Source organism: Gallus gallus, chromosome 2, assembly GCF_016699485.2.
Source record: "Gallus gallus isolate bGalGal1 chromosome 2, bGalGal1.mat.broiler.GRCg7b, whole genome shotgun sequence".
Lineage (NCBI taxonomy): Eukaryota > Metazoa > Chordata > Aves > Galliformes > Phasianidae > Gallus > Gallus gallus.
The window spans coordinates 20284866-20307368 of NC_052533.1; the positions used below are offsets into that span (position 1 = coordinate 20284866).

At 38.0% G+C, this 22503-nt stretch overlaps 1 protein-coding gene and 1 long non-coding RNA gene across 3 annotated transcripts in view; one reads left to right on the top strand and one right to left on the bottom strand.

The window, feature by feature from the left end:
- The window catches only part of ITGA8 (integrin subunit alpha 8), a 100869-nt gene that overhangs the window by 41431 nt on the left and 36935 nt on the right, over nt 1–22503 (top strand). The window contains exons 14-22 of one of the 2 annotated variants that reach the window (NM_205288.3): nt 1028–1073; nt 3021–3128; nt 6475–6530; nt 7084–7238; nt 8323–8460; nt 8938–9005; nt 9990–10137; nt 15689–15781; nt 20494–20573. In NM_205288.3, coding sequence (NP_990619.2) covers nt 1028–1073; nt 3021–3128; nt 6475–6530; nt 7084–7238; nt 8323–8460; nt 8938–9005; nt 9990–10137; nt 15689–15781; nt 20494–20573 — 892 coding nt within the window. The remainder of the gene's footprint in view (nt 1–1027; nt 1074–3020; nt 3129–6474; nt 6531–7083; nt 7239–8322; nt 8461–8937; nt 9006–9989; nt 10138–15688; nt 15782–20493; nt 20574–22503) is intronic. The other variant, XM_015281310.4, reaches the window with a different exon arrangement.
- On the bottom strand, nt 16296–20753 carry LOC121109784. The gene is made up of 2 exons (XR_005857517.1): nt 20471–20753; nt 16296–20348 (listed from the first exon to the last, which is right to left on the bottom strand). It is a non-coding gene; the product is annotated as an uncharacterized LOC121109784 (long non-coding RNA).

A 22503-nucleotide genomic window follows, 5' to 3' on the forward strand; every position in this document is an offset into this window, starting at 1 on the left:
ATGTCTCAGTCAGTTGTTTACTTAAGGGGAAAATATCTTTAGATTTTGGGACTGTGTGTAAGCTCTCTATAAAAGCTATTAATGAAGAGGACTCATAAATGTCCCAGAAAGGAGATAGAAACAACACTGCTATTTCAAACGTTCCTGACCCTGAAGCATATTTTGTAAGGCCATTGAAAGCAGAAAAATGTAAGTGTTGCACAAAAAGAGGATCAGGCCCATAAACTGTCCATGCCCTCTCCTCTGAGGACATTAGTCAGTGGATTCTGTTGAAGGACAGGCTGTTGCCCATGTGACGTCCTTGCTTAAACTTGTTAAATCCTGACCATCTGAAGGGCAGACAGCCCTGGAGAGCATTCAGGCCGGCCCAGATCCACCACGCTAATTAGCATCAGGGCTTTGTAGTTGCTCCGTGATTTCAGAGACTCTTAAGCAAACCAGCTCACAAACTGTGGAAACAGCAAGCAAGCAAGGGTTTGGTTTTCAACCCTGACTACTACTTTAATGGATTCATTCAGATAAGTTTAGGTTGCCAATCTGTGCCACTGTGAGATCCATTGTGAGACTGTCTACTGAACTGTATATTTGTAAATCAAATCATAAACAGTAGAGTGAAAGGGATGCCCAGCTGGACACTTCACCAGGGGGACTGAAAAGGAAGCAGAGCTCTTTCTCTTCCTTGATTTCATCTCTTTGTGTGATAGGTAACTGTTGGTTTGGAATAAAATGAATGGATGCTGATGGCATCCTTTTTCCCCTGTATTACAAGCTGACCCTGTCTTAAACAGACTGATTCTGGATGCCACAAAGGTATTTATGTGTCAGTCTCTGCCAATATTGAAACGTTTCCTTTCAGATACAGTGTTGAAAAAAAAAAAAAAGGCCTAGAAAGTAGGAATTTCACATTTGTTTCATGTTACTGAATTCTGTGATTCTATGATTCTAAATGTAAGTAGTCTAATTTAGGCTGGAAAAAATGTACGTGAGCCTTTTATGTAGTTCTTCTGAAGCTGCTTTCTTTTTGCAGATTTAATTGTGGGTGCGTTTGGAGCTGGAAAAGCAGTTGTTTACAGGTATGTGATAAATACAAAGCATTTTTAATTTTACAGCTTTAGTGGGAGGTCTACAAATGAACAAATGTCACATTTCTGGGTTTTCCTGGCCTGATGTGTAAAAGATGCTGATTACAGAGGATAAATGAAACAGCTTATGAGCAACAAATGCTGTTGATTTACAGCAAGGGAAAATAGTGTACTTTCTACCCTTAAAGCAACCTCACACATAGCCCTATATAGTCAGAGGCCCTCACTACAGCTCATGAGAGAGAAATTTATAAAGGACAACACTGAAAATTAATTCCTTTTTTGGAGAATGGTACTAGGAAGCAGTCAATTTTCAGATGCCTCTTTTCTCTTTGGAGCTCATGAACATTAAGAAATGATTTAATAGAAATACAGACACTGCCTTAACTTCCGTTTAGAAAAGATGTATGAGATCCCCTCTGCAAATTTCCAAAGCTGTTGCTGATTACTGGTTTTCAGTAAATGTCCTGTCTGAGTATGAGTATAAAGTTCAGCTACCAAATCCATAAATGAAAAGCTGCTGCTACCACGTTAATCCACACCTGCAGGCAGTTCTTTGCATTTAAACATTCACCGTCCATTGCTGCAGCAGTGTGGTGTTATTTCCTGATTCTTCCCTGTCTTCTCTTTGGCGTTCCCAACAGAACATGTTGTTCTGTTTCCCAGATGAATATTTGTCAAAGCTGAAGGATTTCGTAAACCAGGAGTGTTAACTAATTTTAACTTTCAGTACCAACACAATGAGAAGACCTGGTTTTCCTACTGCTGTATTTTGGAATCATGCAAATGTTTTGCAGTGCATCGTTTTGCAGTGGCGTCGGTGACAGCACAGGATTTGAAGTGGAGAATTAGATCCAGTGTGCCCTTTAGACGGCAATAAAAAATGTGTTCTATTTAAGAGAGCCAATAGCAAGCAAGAAGCCCTCAGTCATTGTTTCCTGGAGTGTATCAAATACATAACTTGTCATATTGGAGAAACACTTTTATTAATGGAAATTTGCTTGAAAAAAGAACATTTTTCCCTTTTGCACAGGAACGACGGCAGTAGTTTTATTTTTAGTGCCTTGCTAAAGCAGTGCAGAAAAGAGATTTCAAAAACTCAACTGTGGATTAAAATATGAGGAAAGTAACTGTTGTAAGCTATTTTAGCCAGAGTTATGTAAGTTACTGTAAAACAGTATTGCTCTCTTTAAAAAAAAAAAAAAAACAACAACCCAGAATTTTGTTTTTATTTCTCTTTTGAATTGCTCTCGATAACAGATTAGCTGATTACTCACTAGCAGCTTGTTTTTCAGGGGGTTGTTTTCCATCACCACAACCATCTACTCCCATACTCAGCAGAATTTTCTGTGCTGATTATTCGTGGTTTACAAAGTTAATTGTCTCAAGACATGATTCTGTGTCAGACAGAGTTTACTTCATTATTGGCTTCGGATAATTCTAGATCGACTTCTATTTTAACCACATCATCTTCATTTTTTTGAAGTATCTAAAGCAGAGATAGCAAGTCTGCTGATGTCAGTGTTCATGGAGAAACACAAATCTGACAGTTTATAAAGTAATGGCCAAAGGACTGCTGTAATTCCCACAGGGCAGCTCTGGCTCCTTGGGAGAGCCCACTGTGGTGAAATGTGTCTGATGTGCCCATATCCCAGGACAGGCCTACTGTTAAGTGCAGCATACTGTTTCACTAGTACTGTCTGCTCTTAAGCTGTGCTTTTGTGAAGAACTGTGAAAATGGCTTGGTAAGGAAATGTCATAGTTTCTGCCAAAAACGACAAGAATTTTGGGTAGGAGCAGCATTATAAAAGTATTTTTTCCCAAGTAACTCTACATTTAGAGATTCTTTGTGGCCATCTCACTTAAGTGTTTTCTCTGCTGCAATCTAGTACTTATGTGCAACTACTCTATGCGGTGGACTTTATTTCTGTCCCTCAGAGCCAGACCTGTTGTGACTGTGAATGCTCTGCTCATTCTGAACCCCATGATTGTGAATCCAGACAACAAGACTTGTCAGCCCCCTGGCTCTCCGCTTTTGGTGGCCTGGTAAGTCCATGATTTGATAAAAAACATCCTCAGCATTCTCTTCTTTCTAAAATAACTTTCTACATCAAGCTTTTTGTGCAACTTTTGGTTGAACGTACCAATATTTGAACATGCTATGAGTGCAACAAAAAGCCCTATAGAGAACAAAGTCATGTTTGATACCTCCTAGTTCTTCACAGATTCTCTAAACAAAGTAGGTAAAAGTTGAGTCGTGATATATTGAGTCTCCACCTGCATGGGAGGATGCTTCATGTCTTGTAGGATCAAGCTGCAGGTTCACATTCAGTCTCTGGATAAATGAAACGTAAAACAGCTAAGACTGATAACACAGAAGCATCCTCCTGACAAAACACACATCTTTGTTGAGGAAGTGTAACAGTGAAAGTGAGGAAAGAGCTGGTGGTCTCACCATTTTCTGTTAGAGAAAGAGAGGTCTCAGTCCCTTGTAGAAGAGAAAAGATGTCCTGCGGACCATACTGAGTGTAGTTGTTGTTTCTGGTTGTCTCTGGTCAGAGCAAAGCTATGGAATGCATCATACCTGTCAATGTTGGATGTATCCTTAAAAAAGAAACCCTCTGCCACAGTAGCATTTAGCCTTGGAAAGATGAAGTGCATTCAAAATATGATGCTAATTGAAAAAAAAAATTATGATGGGTTGCAAAACTAAATGCCTGTAATACAGTTGGATCTCTGTGATAGCATTAATGCCAAACAGGTGCTTTTACAGCACTAGAAGAGTCACTTAGAAAGGACCCCAAAGAGCAGCTGATAAAATAGGCTGTTAGAAATATATAGGATACAGTTTAAAAGGGGAAATAGTAACAAGAGGGGAAACTAAATACAAAGTGGAGCATAAACAGTTGCAAGTTCCATATAAAATCCCAGTAAATCCTTCCAGAGAGACTGTAAGAAGCAGATTTCTAAGATACGAAAAATAGTGGTATTGTTTTATTTAAACACAGTAGAGTGGGAAAGCCTGATGGAACATGGGCTGGATGAAAGAATGTGAAGGTGTGAAGGAGAACTCAGAAGATAAGGTGACTGCACAGATTTTGCACTGCTTTTAAACCAGAAGTGGTCAGAAGGGTTCCCTGTGCTGGTGATGTTCTTCATGGGAGATGAGTTCTAGAAATAGTCTCAGATGTTGGAGAAAGCAAAAGAGGTTTTAAAACAAATTTATAAATATAAAAATTAAAAAATAATCATGACCAGAGGCAGTTTTAAATGCAGTGGGTGCAATTAGTGATGAAGAAGTGCTGGATCTATTGCCTATCAAAACCTGGGACAGCACTTGAAAGAGGTTTTCGTTTTTACTCTGTTCTTCTCCCTCACATTTGGCATTGCATTCTTCTTTTCTCTATTTTGTGTAGAAGAGTACGGTAGAATGCACTCAGCAGAATGATATGGCTCCAGATCATTGACATTTTTGGCCCTTATGGAGAATCCAGATAAGGGTCTAATACAAATTTAAAATATCAGCATTGGGCTGCAGCATATTCATTGATCCAATATGTTGAGTATTTTTTTCTGAACTTCAGTTTTTGAGGCTTTTTAAGAACTCTTTCCTCCATATGGGATAGGATTTCAAACTAAAATGTACTGACAGTTTACTTGGAGAAAAATAAGTCCTTATTTCCTTTTTGCACGAGAGAAGTGAATAAAAGTATCCTGATTAAAAATGTACTCTTGCCATAAGATATTGCTTAAAAAAAAAGGGAGAAAGGCAAGTCGTGCTCCTTTAACTTGTAGCTTTTTCATTAGTTTTCACTTTTGTTTTACACTAAGTCAGAAGGTGTTTGGTTCATATCTACAAGACTTTTAGTAGGAGCATAATTTAATTTCTGTCTGCTTCATTCTAAAATATTTTTCCCTGAAGATTTGGTTTGTATTATAAAATGACTGGAGACCAGCTGCTATTTTCCATGCTGTAATTTTTTTCTTTAGTTGATACAAGCTTGTATTCTTCATATGAAAATAATTAATAGGGAAACTCCAACAGGCAAAGAATTCCTCAGTCCCATGGGAAAGATTTCTCTATATCTTAGCCAGCTGTGCAACTTGTTTAAAGTGTCTACTGACTGACATTGCAAAATTAAGAATGAAAGGGAACCTCCCACCAGAACGGTTTCAGGAAGTGTAAAATATGAAGAACGTGGATTATTGTACCTTTTCTAGTATTAGGAAAATATTATTTTTGCTGTTATATAATTTGGAAAACTGAAGTATGGAGGAAGCATACACAAAAAGTCATTTTTATACACAGTCGTAAGAGGATTGCTCCAAACTTCTGGAAACAGATAGAATTCTTTCTCTGCTGAGTTTTAAACATGGCTATTTCTGAGTTACCAAAACTAACAAAATTGGAGCAAATTCTGCATATTTGAAGCTATCATATCATTAAGCCATTTTGTGTCACAACAGAAGTTGAAAATCAGGAACATGTTTCCAGGAATTCATTATGGCTGATGTGATGCTTGTGTAATCACAGAATCACAGAATCACCAGGGTTGGAAAAGACCCACAGGATCACCCAGTCCAACCATCCACCCATCACCCATGGTTCTCGCTAAACCATGTCCCTCTGTACAACGTCTAAACATTCCTTGGACACCTCCAGGGTCGGTGACTCCACCACCTCCCTGGGCAGCCCTTTCCAGTGCCTGACCACTCTTTCAGGGAAGTAGTATTTCCAAACATCCAGCCTGAACCTTCCCCGGCACAGCTTGAAGCAATATATAATACACTTGTCATTGTGGCACGCATATTAGTAGGCTCAGAAAAAAACTTGCTATTAACTGTGAACAAGCAAATGAAAAACAAACTTATAAACCTTATGTGCTGAATTATTGTACTAAATAATGAACCTGAAAACTAGTTTCTCTGTACTTCAATGTAGCTCTGCAAAACTTAGGAGAATTGGATACAATACGAGAAGCAAAAATTGAACAAGTCGGTTGATGTGTTTGAATTGAATTGCACCCACTTGAAGTCACAAAAGTCTTTCTTACTTGACTATGTTGAAACAGAAAGGACTTCTGCAGACAGCCTCATGCAGTGGTACTTCACTGAAGCTCAGGCTACAGAACCCAACTTTGCCAGTGGTAGTAGAAGGGCTGTTTCTAGAATTTGTGCAAAAGTTCTTCATATCTTTCCTCTTAAGTTATTCAGAGTATTAGAGGAGCCAGGGAGATATTCTGCCTTAAGGTGTAGGTTAGGTGTCTTAGCACAGATCGTAGTGATCATCATTTTAAGAAAAGGAAAGGAAAACTTAGAGGTATGATTTTGGAATTGCTGGTTCCCATGTCAGCTCTCTTTCTACTAACAGTAACTTCTTTTTTATGTCTAGTTTTACTGTAAGAGTGTGTGCAGCATTTGAAGGCCAAAGTATTTCAGATGAGATAGGTAAGAGATTTTTTATATATTCCTATAATTTTCTCTGGCTCACTTAATTTCAGAACTTTTCTCTTATGCCTTGAGAGGTGATAGGAGTGCAGTCCTCCCGAGCTAAGAAAAAAATGATTAAACACACATATATATATCTATATACATAAGCACAAAGCTTTTACAATTCACTTGAAGGATTTTTACTCCATTTAAGCCGTTTTACAGATAAAACCAAGATCCTACCCAGTTGGAGAATATTCTATTTTGGAAAAAAAAAAAAAGAAGAAGAAGAAAAAGAAAAAAAAAAAAAGCAACCAGAATTCCTGTACAGTACATATATGGCATGTAAATAAAGTGGCAGTTTTATTGAAGCTATGCATGTCCTATACTTTGAATCAAAAACTAGCGTGCTCCTAAACAGATAGGTACCTTGGGCATGGACTAGTTTTGCTTGGAAGCCTTTGTTTGTCATTTGTAATACTAATGTTGGTTATTAGCTATATATATGATGAATTGTTTGCTGTTTTTCTGTGTTAAATAAATAAATATTCAATTTACTTGTATCCTGTAGTGCTGAAAGGTGAATTGCAATTAGATTCATTGAAACAGAAAGGAGCTGTTAAAAGGACTCTCTTCTTTGATTACCATCAGTCACATCATTATTTCTCCATTGTGATGGAAAGACAGAAGAAGCTCTATTGCCAGGACTTTCTTGTTTATCTCAGAGTAAGTTTAAAATATTTTGGACTGTCATCATAGTTTGAGTAGTATCAGGGATTAAAGAAGATTAATAAAGAAAGGCAGCCATTTGAGTAGCAGAACATTTTACACTGGTACTAGAAAAAAATTACACAACTGAGAGATAAGAAAGGACTGGCCTAAACATCCAGACCATCCTTCTACCTCAACAAGAGTTCCCATGAAAATATTTGATTCACCTTCAGTCGGTGAAAGCAAAAAAAGAAAGGCTTCCTTTGATGAATTGTGCAGTTTTTCTGTGTATATTAATTTCATGCTCTTCCAGGAATTTTGATTAAATATGCGTCTCCTGATACAAAAGTACAAGGTTGTTCTCTGTTACGGTATTCACAGTGGAATAATTATCTAAACTCATTAGATGCCATTACAGTTCTGTTCCATCAAATATGTTAAAGAAATGTATCGGTCTAAAATTCATATATTTTGAATATTTAAAAATATTTATGAAAAAGAAAACCCTTAAAACTGTGGCAGTTGAGTAATGAAGAAGAAAGGGTCATTGGTTACTCACTTGCAGCTGGAATTACCTCATGCACATTCCAAGGCTGGTTCAAGAAATGTAGTGGGAGGTGGAATGGAGAAGACTCAAGCCATGTTTAAGGCAGAATTTAGACAATTGAGGTGGTACAGTCCTATCATCACTAATTCATTGGCCGTGGAATAAACCAACAATATTACCTCCACAAATCCACACATACCTTCCCTCCATTCTGAATGAAAGGAGGGCAGTAGCTGATAGGAATTTGTTTGTCTCCCTCTTAAATAGCTTCAAGTTAGGCAGATGTTAAGAAAAAAAATACTGAGTCTGCTCAGCTCAGCCAGCTTCTTCCAGATGTGGAGCTATGGAGACAGTGTGTTCTGGGCATTCCAGTTACTGGTAGGTCATTATGCTTTCACAACGAAACTACAAGTAGCCACATTTTGGCCAGCACCTGTCAAAGCAGCGTATTTTTACCTTCAATAAATAAGACCATACTCTTCTAAATAAGACTGTACTCATCCAAAATAATTATTCTTTTTTTTATTATTATTATGTGATTGTCACTCACAGGATGAAACAGAATTTAGAGATAAATTATCTCCCATCAATATAAACTTGAATTATAGCTTGGATGAATCCCATTTCAAAGATAGCTTGTTGGTGAAGCCAATACTGAATTATTACCAGAGACGCTCAGTAACGGAACAGGTATGAATTTTGCATGCAGCATACCCTGTATATAAACAATAAAACGCTTAGGAATATTGTGTGTGTCATCTTTCTTTTAAGAGTATCAGGCCCTGAAATTGCACAGCAAGGATTTAATTAATTCAAAATGTAAATTGAAGATAAATATAGAACCAGGCAATGCTTTAAAGCATTTCCAAAATTTTGGTGTGTTCATAGTTTTGATTGCATTTTACAATATGTGAGCTGAGTTACTGTGGGAAAGGACCTGAAAGATATTATTCTGCTAAAGATGTAGTTTACAGTCTAGATAGTCTTGAGCAGTACTCACGTTGAAAGGAACTTTTAGAAGGGAGAACAAGATTAAATCATGAGGAAAATGGTAGTGATATTTAAGACATAAATTAGGGATATTTAATGAAGTTATTCGGACTTTGAAACTTGTACTAACTATTTTATATCTTTTTGTTTGTTTGTTTTTTATTAAATGACATACAGGCTTACATTCTGGTAGATTGCGGGGAGGACAACTTGTGCATTCCTGACTTGCACCTTTCTGCTGTGCCGTAAGTTAAACAAAATAAGCGATGCTACATAGAAAAATCCAGAATCTTCTAGCTGCTTCAGCACAATGAAACACGGTTTTGTTGTATGCTGTATCTGCTCATTCTTACCTAATTTTCAAATTTAAGTCTATGCATCTAATTCACTTAAAAAACCAACAGTGGGGAAATACAGAGTTACAGAGTACATCTTTGTCAGACATGTTCATAATATTTAAAGGCTACCATAGAAAATGCAGTTTGCAAGTGTTAGGAGTGGTACTGGTTTTTTTTTTTTTTTTTTTTTTTGAATGCCAAGAGATAATATCAACTGCTGTTCAAAATAGCTTTTAAATTTACTGATTTCAGTATGTCAGTGAGTATGAAGTTGGGACACAATTCTCTTGAACTCTCTGTGTAGTAAATGACATAAGCGAATCTCAGAATAAAAAATAAAAATAAAAACATGGCAACAATTCCTCTTATAAAGGGAGAAATATGCCAGGCAAGAGAAGTGGGAGGCCTCTGGCAGTTATCTCTCTGTGCCATCAAAATCTGTGGACAGCTGTGAAAGTAAAGGGCACAGTGCCATTGCAGGTTTTGAGATCTTCTGTTTGCTTACTCTACAACAGGCATGAGGGGAGAATGGAAATGACACCATTCTTGTGCCCTCCACAAAGAAATGCTGATAGGGACCTAGTAGCAAGTAGTTTCTTCCACTCAATACTTGTCTCTAGGTAGAAAGTAGTCAGGCTCTGAAATTGTGTACAACTAACTTCCAAGCTCTCCAGTAGTCTACTCTGTTTGTCCATGGTGGGTGTTTTCCCTTGAACTCTTTCACTCCCAGGTGCTTGCATACTTTTCAAAGGGGTCACTTTTTAGGAACAAGTTTTACTCTGTATTCACAGAATATTTTCCAGAAGAGATACTATGAGAGCAAATTGGCTTTCTGCTGTAAATCACAATTGTGTATGTTTTAACTTCTGACAAGTCATATGTTCTGCATAGAGATAAAGATCAGCTAATAATTGGAGAAGAAAACTGTGTCATGCTCATAATAAATCCAAGGAATGATGGGGAAGGAGCCTATGAAGCTGAGCTGCATATAAAGATTCCACCTGAAGCAGATTACACTGGGGTTGAACGCAACAACAAGGTAAATGAAAATCAATTATTTTGTCTTATATGTTAAAAAAGCACATTTTACATATTAATGTAAAATGTGGCAGTGTTCACAGGAGGTCTGATGTAGACTCCTGTCCCGTTGAGCTGTACTGAACACACTGTTTCCTTGTGGGATCTGTTGTAAGAGCAAAGACGAAACACTATCCTGCAAACAAGCAGCGTGCTCATGTATTCTCTGTTGGACAGCAAGTCTGCATCACCTCATCTGCGCATAAATCTCCCAGACTGTTGCAAGAACTTTCTTTTTTCTGTCAGTGCCTGGAATGCACAGCAGGGCCTCAAGGGTGAGAGTGGGAGAAAGTGAGTTAATTTCCTTTCTGAAGGCAAATGTTTTTAAGGAAGTTGACAGTAACTTACAAGGTATTTCCTTACTCTCCTTCTGTCAGTGTCTCTATTAATGGGCTCTGAACGCAGTTAGATGAAAATGACAAAAAGTCATACTGATGTCACTGAAGATGATGATACAGAACAATAATACAGAAATTCTCTGAAACTTCACTTCTGAAAAGCACTTTTTGTGCACACATAAGCAAAGACACTGGCCTCTTGCTGTATTTCTTTTATTCTCTTAGAACCCTCTCTTTTTTCATACTGTGATCTACAAGGCATAAAGAAAACTAAGATTCTCTTTGACGTGCTACATCTGGTTGTATTTTTCCTTTGTTACACTTTGGGAATCTTTGGCCGTTCTTTTGGCCATTGCCAGAGATGTCAGGGGAGGCAGTTACTCCAAAGCCCACACATATTAGCACGTATCTATCATTTTGACAGGACAGAAGTCACTCAGGACTTCTTATTATTCTAGGAAAAGAATTCTGCAGTGCCAAGAAGTTAGGCTTGGGGCAGGTGTTAGAGGGAAAGGAAGGAAAAAAAAGTTGAGAGAGTCTGGTGTTTTGGAAGAATGAGGACAAGGTAGAAATGGGTTGGCAAAAGATGTAACTATTCTTCTTCTTTTAAAAATAGATTTTTAAAAGCCTAGGAAACATGATCAAACTTCCATTTTCTTCAATTTTTATTGAAGCTAAAATACACCTTTGACAAACCCAGTTTTGAATCCTCCTGCACTCAAGGGAGAATTGCCTTGGTTTTCCCCATATTTAGGTAGTTCACTACAGCACAGAATTTATTTCATAATCTCTTAAAGTTCATACTTATTCCATCCAAAGAGTTGCATTATGTTCTTTCTGAGATGTATCAGAAATTAATCCTACTATCTGTATCATTCTTATCACCATGGGGTTTGGACTTACTGATCTCTACAGATACCTTCCAGTCCCTACAATTCTATGATCCTGTGGTCTTGCCTTCTACACTTCAGCTTTCGTAGAGTACTGAAATCAGATTTGTTCTACTGATTTTGAACTATAATAGTATATTTTTTGAAAAGCGTAGTCTTTGTTTTGTTACGGTTCAATCAGCTCAAAACATCACTTTTACATTTTCGTTTGGGAGAGAAATTGCTATTGTAATCTTTTTTAAGAATGCAGCTAAAATGCATTGGCATTCTGCTGGGGGCTTGGCTCTTGTGTGTATTCAGTTGATTTTCTGTCCTGCCATGTCGTTTAAAACTTCTGTGAACCCAGCGAAGAAGAGTATATAATCTTCATATGTAATCAGTCTTTCAGTTACAATAATGCTCCTAAAGCCCTGCATCTGAGAACTTCATTGACTATTCACTGTATCAGTGTTTACAGTCTTCCGTGTACTTGTTTTTTTCCATGCTGAAGACTTTGTTGCATTATGGCAGAGATAATAATCAGCAAAATAGGTAGGCTGAGGGGTGAACAAATGAAGTTTAATGTGCCAAACAGATCACTTGGTACATTCCTGATGGATCTTTATAATCAAATCATTCTCTTACACTGCTTTCATTTCAAAGTAGATGCACTCATATAGGGTTTTAGACTATTATGGGGCTTCTCTGGATTTACCTAGCTAATTGAGGGACAAATTTATCCACTTAAATGTTTCCCATTAAGCCTGATTTTTTGGAAACAATTTCTTGGGTTATTCTATATCACCTGAATTACACATTAAGGGTAATAACATAACTGAAAATTATCTTGGTTTTATGAAAAGCAACGTTTGATGTTCCTCAGTTGTTATTATCTTGTTATCTTTGGCATAATTCTGTAACATATTGTACCCAGAAAGGGCAGCTGCATCAGAAGAGTAGCATTTTGCAGAGAGGTACATGAGCACATGCAAGTGAAGAGCCAAGTGAGTGTAATATTAAAGTTTGAGGTCAAGGATAAGATTTTGAAGTCTTGTTAGTCTTGCACATACTGATACTTCTTTCAGTCAAAGACTGGTAAATGAAATACAATGACTTACAATGAAATCAAATATGTTATTCATTAGTTGTATTGTGGAAATGCTTAGAAGCTCCAGATACCAGGTAAATGAGAAAATTACCACAGCTTTACAAGTTACTGGAAACCTGTTGGCTTGCAATAACTGGCCATATGCAGGAGGTGTAGAATTACTGGAATTAACAGCAATGAAAAATATAATCACATTATATTACCTGACATTTCCATGGCCAGCAGTGGGCTAGAGACAGCATATGCTTGCTGTATGGTACATTCTTACGCTACAATAGCGTAACTGTGCGCTTGAACCTGAAGCCCCAGTCTGCATACTGTACACTGATTCTTTGCCCAGCAAAAGTTTCCCATGCTGAACAGCTCAGTCCTCCCTTAGCTCCCTTAGTAGCAACAATTGGAGCCCAAACCCTCATGGAATAATTAGTAAATCAGGCAAATACAAAGCCCTATTAGGTATTTGTTCCACACCAAAAACATTATATATTTTGGCATGACTGTCTCTGCTCAGGCTAGGAACTGCAGGGGTGTTTCAGATTACAGCCAGATTTAATTTGCATTGAATAAGCTCTGAGCTAAAGACCTATGTATTTCTATATTATAGTACTATAATCTTTTAAAATAGGGAAAAAGTGTGCAACTTTCTTATATTACCTGAAAAGTCTTACTGTAAGAATTAGTAGAAGGTGACTGGCTAGATGAGACATAATTTGAACCTTTTGAGAACAAACACTAGTTCTCCTACAACAGTTAGAAGAGAAGCTAAACTCTGGCACCTGGTACCTAATCCATCCACTTCTGCTCAGATGAGATTGGAAAGTGTTGATCCAGAAAGGAGAGGAGGTGTTTTACTCCACAGCCTGTTGTGCTTAACTACTCTGGCATCAATTAGTAATTCATCACTAAGACCACCAGGAAGTGTTTCAAGTTCATAGGCTGCCTGGATGACTTAAAGCAGCCAATCATTTTTTAGTTAACATGCTCCCTGGGAGCACACGTGTTAATTGTTGGGATTTTGCTTCTGCTCAAGACTGCCAAAAAGACCATGTGTAGCTATAAAGTTATAAATTGCTACCAGTGACAGGTAGAAGGGCTCTGTGGCAAAACCTTCCATCTGGCTGAGTTACGTATGAGATCACTGATATTAACAGTACTGGGTGTGTAAGTCCCTTGCTTACTTCCTGCCTGTTTCCTTTTCCTGTTGTGCATTTAACCACCTCAACGAAGTTATCAGTGGAAAACCAAAGGCAAAAGAAATTCTCGCTCACTCTGTCACATCTTTATGCAGCACAAATTAATTTTTGTGATGCTGTTCATACAAATTCTGTTCTATTAATAATTTTCAACTTAAAAGCATTGCCTCTAAATTGGAGAAAGTGCACTTGCAAAACTCTTCTAACTGGTTAGCTTTAAAGAGACAACAAATGTGTGATAAGGGCTGATGTACTCTGTGCTTGTGTATGATAACGGTATTAATGAAGAAACTGCAAAGTATAAAATGTAAATGAATATGTGTTAAACATTTAAACCCTAATTTAAAAAAATTAAAAGGTCAAAAATAAAATGATTAAACCCACAAATCAATTTAAAATAAACAATTTTCCAACCATCTCTAATTACCGATCTCTAATTAGCTGGAAAGACTACCTCCCTCCTGTAGAGAGGCTTGGAATGGCTAGCAGTTCACTGAACGTGCTGTGTAAAAAACTTCTAGTTTCCTCCTAACAATTTGTAAAAGTGTCAACATAAACAAGGTGTGCACTGACGGTGTGATTCACATAGGCTCCTTTTAGGGCATGCCCTATCTTTTCTTTCAGTCTCAGGAAGTGATAAGATCAGCATGCCCACACTGGCTTTTACAGATTAGGAATGAATTAGTAGTCAGTGTCTAGAGATTTCCAAGTCTTTGTATATAGAGCAGGATCCTGCATGTATTGCTTAATCTGAGAGAATCACAGATGAGAGGAGAGGGAAAGTATTATAGCAGTAACTCTAGCTGCATTTTGCTTTTACAAAGCTGGTTTATTCTACCCATGAATGTAAGTGTTTTCTCTTATTTGTCTTATTCTGTATCTCCTTCCACTATCCTATTCCTCCTTCTGTACTGTTTTCTATAAAGATGGAATGACCAGCGATAAAGACTATCAAAGGTTGAAAGACAAAAGCAAACCCACAGGACACATTTTGCATTAAGAGCTTTAGAGGGAAATTACTTGAGTAGAAATCCATCTCCTTGTCCAGAGAAGGGCAACGAAACTGGTGAGGAGTCTGGAGCACAAGTCTTATGAGGAACATCTGAGGGAGCTGGGATTGTTCAGTCTGGAGAAGAGGAGGCTCAGGGGAGACCTCAACTTCCTGAAGGGAGGCTGTGACGAGGAGGGATTTGGCCTCTTCTCCCAGGCAACAAACGACCCAAGGAAACGACTACAAGTTGTACCAGAGGAGGTTTAGGTTAGACATAAGGAAAAACTTTTTCTTTCAGATAGTGATCAGGCACTGGAATGGCCTGCACAGGGAGGTGGTGGAGTTGCCATCCTTGGCCGTGTTCAAGAGGTGTCTGGATGAGGAGCTATGAGATATGGTTTAGTGGCTTGTGGTAGCAATGGTAGTGGGAGGATGGTTGGACTAGATGATCTTGTAGGTCCTTTCCAACCTTGAGATTCTATGATTCTATGATTCTTTGTTGCTAAATTATAAACACAAGTTATGGTTTATGTTGTGAGAGAAGTATTTAATCTAAGTACTTTACCACAGATCTTAAAATAAAATTCTAGACTCAGTGGGTAACAAAAGTTCTCCCAATTCCAGACATTCATTACAGTGATTTCTGGTGACAGATAATACATGTATTACAATTAGTGCACAACCTGCTCCTCTGACATTTTTATTTTATTTTATTTTTTACCTATATGAGTCATTGTGGCTGTGAGAATGATTCACAGCAACAAAGTGGTGTGTTAGAAGTAGAAATACAGTGGTCGCATCATGGCCCTAAAGGTACTGGGAAACTTCCCTGTTTGTTTTTCCCTGGCATCGGTTTTCACCATTGTCTGACAATAACCAATTAAATGTTTTCGTAGTGCACTGAGCAGAGACCTGAAATCAAAAGAAATGTCACAGTCAGAAAGGCATCACTTTCCCAACTGGATGGATTTCACTGTGATCTCTGACCTCCTTATTGGTGTCCTTTTGTTACAGGCACTGCGTGTGTTGAGCTGTGATTACAAGATGGAAAATGAAACTAGAATGGTGGTTTGTGATCTTGGGAACCCCATGGTGGCTGGCGCAAATGTAAGGGAAAACCAGATGCATGTCCTGATTTTTATCTAATTGAATTTTAAAGAAGAGCAAATGGAAAACTATTCAATTAGCAGTGTGTGTCCAAACAAGCTGCACCTAACCAAATTATTTGCTTGGACAGGAAATTGTTGGTGCAATAAGAAGCAGCACTGTGCTTCTGAAAAATTAATTATGCTGTTCTAAAAGATTAATGATATTAGAGCTCATGTTATAATATTGCCTTATGTTGCCATTTCACATACTCTGAAGAAAATAAGTGTCACTCAGTTTAAGTCACATAAGTTACACCGTTAGGAAGTGAAGGGAATCGCAATCTATAATATATGTAATGGTTATTTCTGCCTTTTGCTATTCTTTCTGCATATAGTATATGCAGACTATATGTGTATAGTAAGTGGCAGCTTCTTTAGGCTGATTCTAATCTTGAGTGTATGAGCGTTCTCTTATCAGTTTATATCACGTTTCGCATCTGTGAAGAGGAGGTTGGAGTCAAGTTTTCCTTCAAGTTACAAATGTCATTCTAAACATTTTCCTAAGACATCTCATAAATCATACTGCACGTTTTTAGATGGTACCTTGGTAGCATTGTTTTTAGACAAAATCAGAATTATGTAATGACTGAAGATGGAGAGCAGAAGAGGATTAAACATATGTGTCGAGATAAAAAAAAGTGCTATCTGTTCCACGATTGTCATCACCTCTTCCTGCTTCATGACAAACAGTTCAGAGCAGGATACAGACAAAAGTGGTCAAGAATCTTGTGGATGATTGTTGAGAGAGTAATTAAAAACCCATGGGTTTTGAAGAGGAAAGGGAGTCAGAACACAAGAGGCACTACCACTGTTTATCAGTGTAGGAGCTAATCTTTTTTTGGTTTGTATTCTGTCTTAGACAAAAGCAATGGTCTGAGTGGGGAGATGTTAAACTGCAGCTTCTCTGCGCCTCCCTGTGAATCCAAAGCCCTGTTACTACATCATCCCCGACCCAAACTGCAGGCAGTATGAAGACTTCAGGAATACTGTGTGGTGGCCACTGAAGCAGTTCTGCTCTCATCTGTCCCCTTATCAATTCTTACACTGTAACTAATTCTGTTTTACTTCAAAATCAGTGCTAGGAAGGCCATAAATGCACTATTACTATTCCTAAACAAAGTACTTCATAAAGAGAGGCTTAGAAGTAGCAGAATAAAACAGCAGGATTCACAACATTTTTTTTTTCAGATGTTTAAGAACATTCTGTTTTATAACAAAGGACCTTCACCAAATTGAGAAAAAACAAAAACTGGCATGTGAAGATAGAGCATCACGAAGCCAGATGGCAGAAGTGTTTGAGTGTAGTTGGTGAAAGCTTAAAGCCCGACTTTGTCTTTGAAACCAGCTCTCCTGGAAGCTTAGTAAAGGTGAAAGGACTTGAGCTTTTTCAGCCAAACATATTTATGATGGCAAACGTACTTCCAATGGCAAAATACTAACCCTTCATACAAATTGCATAAATCATGAAAGGCTGCTCTGATCCACTTCCAATTTCACAAAACAATTCTACTTTGGCAGCAGATCAGTTATTCTGAAAATACTCAGTCAAAAGGGGACTCTGGAAGTTGTGAGAGAGTGGGAAGGGAGGGTTAGGTCAAAATCAAACATTCCTAAAACTCTTAACTATTGACTCACTGTATTGACTTTTCAGCATCCTGGAACCCTGGGATTCTTCAACACATTAAGATTAATTTCTTATTATGGGTATTATGTCAGAATTTTGTGATGAACCCCATAGGATATTACTGCGGTGGGCTGTAGAACGTTTCTTCAACATTGTCATCAGATTTGCTATATCTCTGACTATTTGAAATTCCATGATGTTAAAATCGTTTACTGCCCACAAAAAGGAATTATCCTTGCAGTATTATCTGCATGTCTAAGAAAGGTAATAAAAAGAAACAAGAAAGAAAATCACATCATCGTGTGACCCAGAGTGCAAACAAAATGTCTGTGATATCATCTCAGAGGTAGAGAGGAAAGATGCTCAAACCATTTAATTTATGGTAGTGAAATGAATCAGGCTGAAAAGCTTACTAGTATCTCTAGAACAACCTCAGCAAGTGAATTGTAGGCTTTATTAAAAAGTTTGGTAGAAGAATTTGGAACTGAATAGAAATGAATGAAAATAAGGTTAGAAGACCCGGATGCTTGGAAGATCTTGCTTATTTCTTGGTATGTACCAACCTGATTCTTCCAGAGCACAGAGACTTTATCCTTAATGTGCACTGTAAGATACTTGAAGAAAAGCTAGCTGTCTGTCTCTCAGCACGCTCCTGGGTGCTGCTAAGCATAACAAGCTGAAGATTATCAGTCGTAACAGAAATGTCATGTATTTCATGATGGTTTTAATATGGCAAATTGGTTTTATGGTATTAATGAAACCAACTTCACATGAAAAATGTACATAAGTTTAAACTATTCTGATAAAACTAATGTTCTACTAAAATAAGGAGCCCCCGTGACCACTAGGGTATGTGCTCAAGCAAATTCAGCTCCTTTGGCCTCAGTGAGGTTTGAGCCAGGGCATGTGAGCATCTTATTCATTGCAGTGTCAAGGACTACTTGACATTGACAGAGTCGTACTACCGTGCAAAGGCAACATCTGCAGCTCATTAGACTCATACAGTAGGACTGTGTTTCAGTATTAAATAAGGGATTAAACCTAGTATGCTAGAGGTGTAATAGATCATCAAAACTGCAGTTCATGCCTGCTCTGTTAGGTCAGGAAGATTGAATCTTTGGTTCATCAAATATTTTTTCTGCCAGAAATAGAAACAGATTTATGCAGACTGATCAGTAAAAATGGTAAGACAAAAGCTGAAGTCAATATTTGACACTTTTTATCTCAGGGATTAAAAAGATCATAATGTATTCTTAAAGTTGAATGGAACATCAAATGGTTGTTGAAATAATCTCAATAAAAATTGTCATAAAAATATCTTATGTCTGTTTTCCAAGTCAGCTGCTCATCTCCTGCTAAATTTAATGTGCACTCTATTTTCGTGTTGTAGATTTTGCTTCCCAAAAGAGAGATTAGCTCTAACCATGATGTTAAAATTATAAGAATTCAAAGATTTGAATTTGCCATTTTTTCCAATGATAACAATATTGCTTCCCATATAGGACAATTGAAGGAAGTCTCGTTTAGCAGATGGATTAATTTTCAGTGATCCACTGCTGCAAGTGAGAAAAGAGGGAAAAATGATAGAAGATTTTACACAAAATAATGCTTGCAAAAAAATAAAAGAAATTTCTTAAAAATATGAAATGACACCCACAGAGGAAAATCCCTCCTCCTCTTCAGTGATGTTGAATGTTGGTCCAAAACAGAAGTCTGTACCTTGTGCTGTGTCCTGTTGCTTACAGTGCTGCCCCGCATATGCCAAGGAAGCAGGTCAAGTTCTTTTTTCCTCTGTAATCCAGTCAGATATTGGCAGAGATCAAGAACAGAAGTTCTCACTCCTGGTGCCTTTTTATGACTTTCTCAGAAAGGCTACTTCTCCCCATGGAGAATAGGGTTATATGTAACCATCTTTTTTTGAAAGGAAAGCATTTGTGCAAGTTATCTGGCAGGAAATTTCACCATCAGGCAGTAAGGGAGGCAAGAGGGAGGGGAAGTTGTACAAGATTACAGACTGTGTACTTTGCTGTCAGCCTCAATGCAAAATTCACATTTCAAAAATGAACAGATTCAAAACATATGCAGTTGAAATGAGGCAATTAGAAGGATTAATTTAAACATTGCAGTACAATTGTCTTAATTTAATGTGGAGGACAGATGGCATCTCCCCCTCCTCCTCTGCCACTTGCATACCGGGGCTGTAGCCGTGACTGACAAGAGGACTGCAGAGACCCCACCATATGCTGATATATATTCCTTCTACATGTAGTCCTGTAATTCCATTTGCCCTTGAATTAGCTTGTTGCTCCATGACTGTTTTGCAAAGCGAATGGAAATTATCAGCAGGAGGAAGAAGTGGATCTGTAGACTAGAGGTCTATGTAAACACAGGGGAGCACGGATGGAAGCCCTTACACCCTTCAGTTTGGGGAGTTGTGTGTTTTACACTCTGCCTTCTGTGGCCACAAGCTGCAATTTGTGGTAAGTTCAACTGCAAGGATAACTTTGAAGTGTTATTCTTCTTAGTGGAACTACGGCTGCTAGAAGCTGCAGTGTAAAAACCCAAACCAAATCAAAACATCGTGATTCTGCTACTTCAACCTCTAAAAGAAAAAAGGTGATCCATCAGTCCTGCAGCACCTAAAGCATGCAGCTCCTGCCACAGTTACAGAGACAACAGAGGGAAGACCTGGAGAGCAGGACAAAGGCATGCATGAATGGAGGCAAAGCAGAGGTACCAGACAGCTGTTAGTCCTTCTGTCTTGGCAATGTACAGCAAAGACTCTGTGTGGAGAAGGGCCCACCGCTGTGCTCTCAGGAGCCTGCTGCTGTCTTCCACTTGATCTTTCCTCTGTACAAGTTTTCCATCTGGAGATGTTCACAGGCAGGATGGTATTTTTTTCCTGCAAATAACAAAATTACATTATTTCATAGTAATTGAAAAGAAAATAACAGTACCCTACATAAGTGTGTGAAACTCAACATTAAACAATAATGTTTTCTCAAAGCAAAAAGATCAACTAACCCTTGATCTTGTTTCTTTCACAGTTCTCTACAGGTATCCGGTTTTCTGTTCAGCATTTTGAGAATTCAGACTTCAGCATCAATTTTGAGCTGCAAATAAAAAGGTTAGAAGTTTTATCAAGAGTATGGTTATGTAAATTCTGGATTCCTGTTGATGTCTGAAGTTCAACATATAAGAAGTTTAACTCTTCAGCATCAGTAGGTATTTCATGGGCCTTCCTTTGGTAGCTTTCTTCAGGAGGATTTGTAGAGCTGGATTCTTGTCGGCTTTGAATTTGTTAGTTACAGTAGTCTTAGAGCTGTTGTGAGCATTTTATGTTGCTAAATTTTAGGTTAACTGATTTTGGTCAGCGCTCGAAGGATCTTCAACAGATTCATAAAGTTTGCACTTGGTTTTCCACTGGAGGGTTGATGAATAATGATTACTTTCTAACAAAGTTCTGTATTTAAAAATACATCATCCTGTGGAAAAAAAAAAAATCTGCTCAGCACTTTTTCTTTTTTTTTAAAGATGAATTTTAAAATATTTCCAGTTCTAAAAATGTTTTCAGTTGTTTTATATCTATATTTTTAGATTTACTCATTATCTTTTTTAAATGAAATTACCTGATTTTTGCTTCCTCAGCATATGTGAATATGTTTCTTTATAGTCAAATGCTTCATATGTTATAGCCTATCTAGTTGAAGTTACTGTCTTGAAGAGAAAAAACTATTTTAGTTCAGTTTATGTGAATCTGTCATTTACCATTAGTTTCCTCCCCATTTTTGAGGATGAAATATTACTGCTGGAAAACTTTATGGTTTTTGCTGAGCAATCCTTTTCTGATAGGGGACAAAAAGCACAGGTCAGGCTGGTTAGGATCACAGCAAACACAAAACCTGGGAGTTTTTCAGTAGGGCACAGGGCTTCTGCTACCCCTGTCTTCATCAAATATACACCCGAGCTCCTGGTGGGGCCCTCGCTGCCCCACACTCAGAGACTTAATTGCTAATGTCTGGCCTTTAATGAGGGCCTTGATCATGCTCCCTGTGTTAAATAACGGAGACATTTAAAATGTTTAAGTCATGTTTTCAGAATGTAACCCTTCAGGGAAAGGACATGCAGAAACTTGGGAAGTGCACAGCAATGCCACAGAAGATGAAGGGGTCCCTGGGCAGGTCTCAGCCCTCTGTGGGGAGCATGGCTGCTGAGCTGAGGCCATGCTAACCCAGGTATGGGCACCTCCAGAGAGAGAGAAAATATATGTAATGTCTATCTTGTGGGTCCCCGCTCCACAGCACTGTTCATCATCAGGTCATTAATGCAAGTAATGCAGTTATAGGTGTGAAACGTGTATCAGAGGCTCTCATCACTCCCCTTTTAATGGAACCCAGTAGGCTCAGAGCTTTGGGATAGCTAGATCTTTCCAGCTGGTGGAAGCTGAGGGCAGGTCACTTCAGTAGAGAAAGTGATGAGCAAAATATTTTAATTCCATGGAAAATAGTACTGTAATAGAAACTGGAGAAAAATTATATTAGCAAATTAATGGTACAGTCATTTTTTTACTTAAAAGAAATTTTTAAATGTTGACTGTAGCTCAAAAATTGACTGTAAGAGAATTACTTCAAAAGTTCGACTAATGTTTGAGGGGAATCTGCATTGGTTTATAAACAAATTAGAACTGCTCTTAATTTTAGCAATCTGTAACCAGAACGCCTGGATCAAAGCGCCGTTGCCCTTTCCTCCTCAGGAGTCAGTCGCTGGGAATGCTGGCCTCCTCTGAGTGTTTCCATTTGACTGATGCTACCCAGATGTGATAACAGTAAACTGTGACAGCAATAGACACTTAGTCTCCACGAAACAAGGAAGTGCTTCCATGCTTGCTTGAGTAAAACCTCCAAACTTAGTGTAATTGATCCTATAATTAAATATACTCTAAATCTCTAAGTAGTTTTTTTTTACTGTCTTCATGAATTTGACCCTGCAAACTGTTCTTTACACGAATGGCCAATATTGCATAAATGGGCGTGTGAAGTGCAACTACCTTTGCTAAT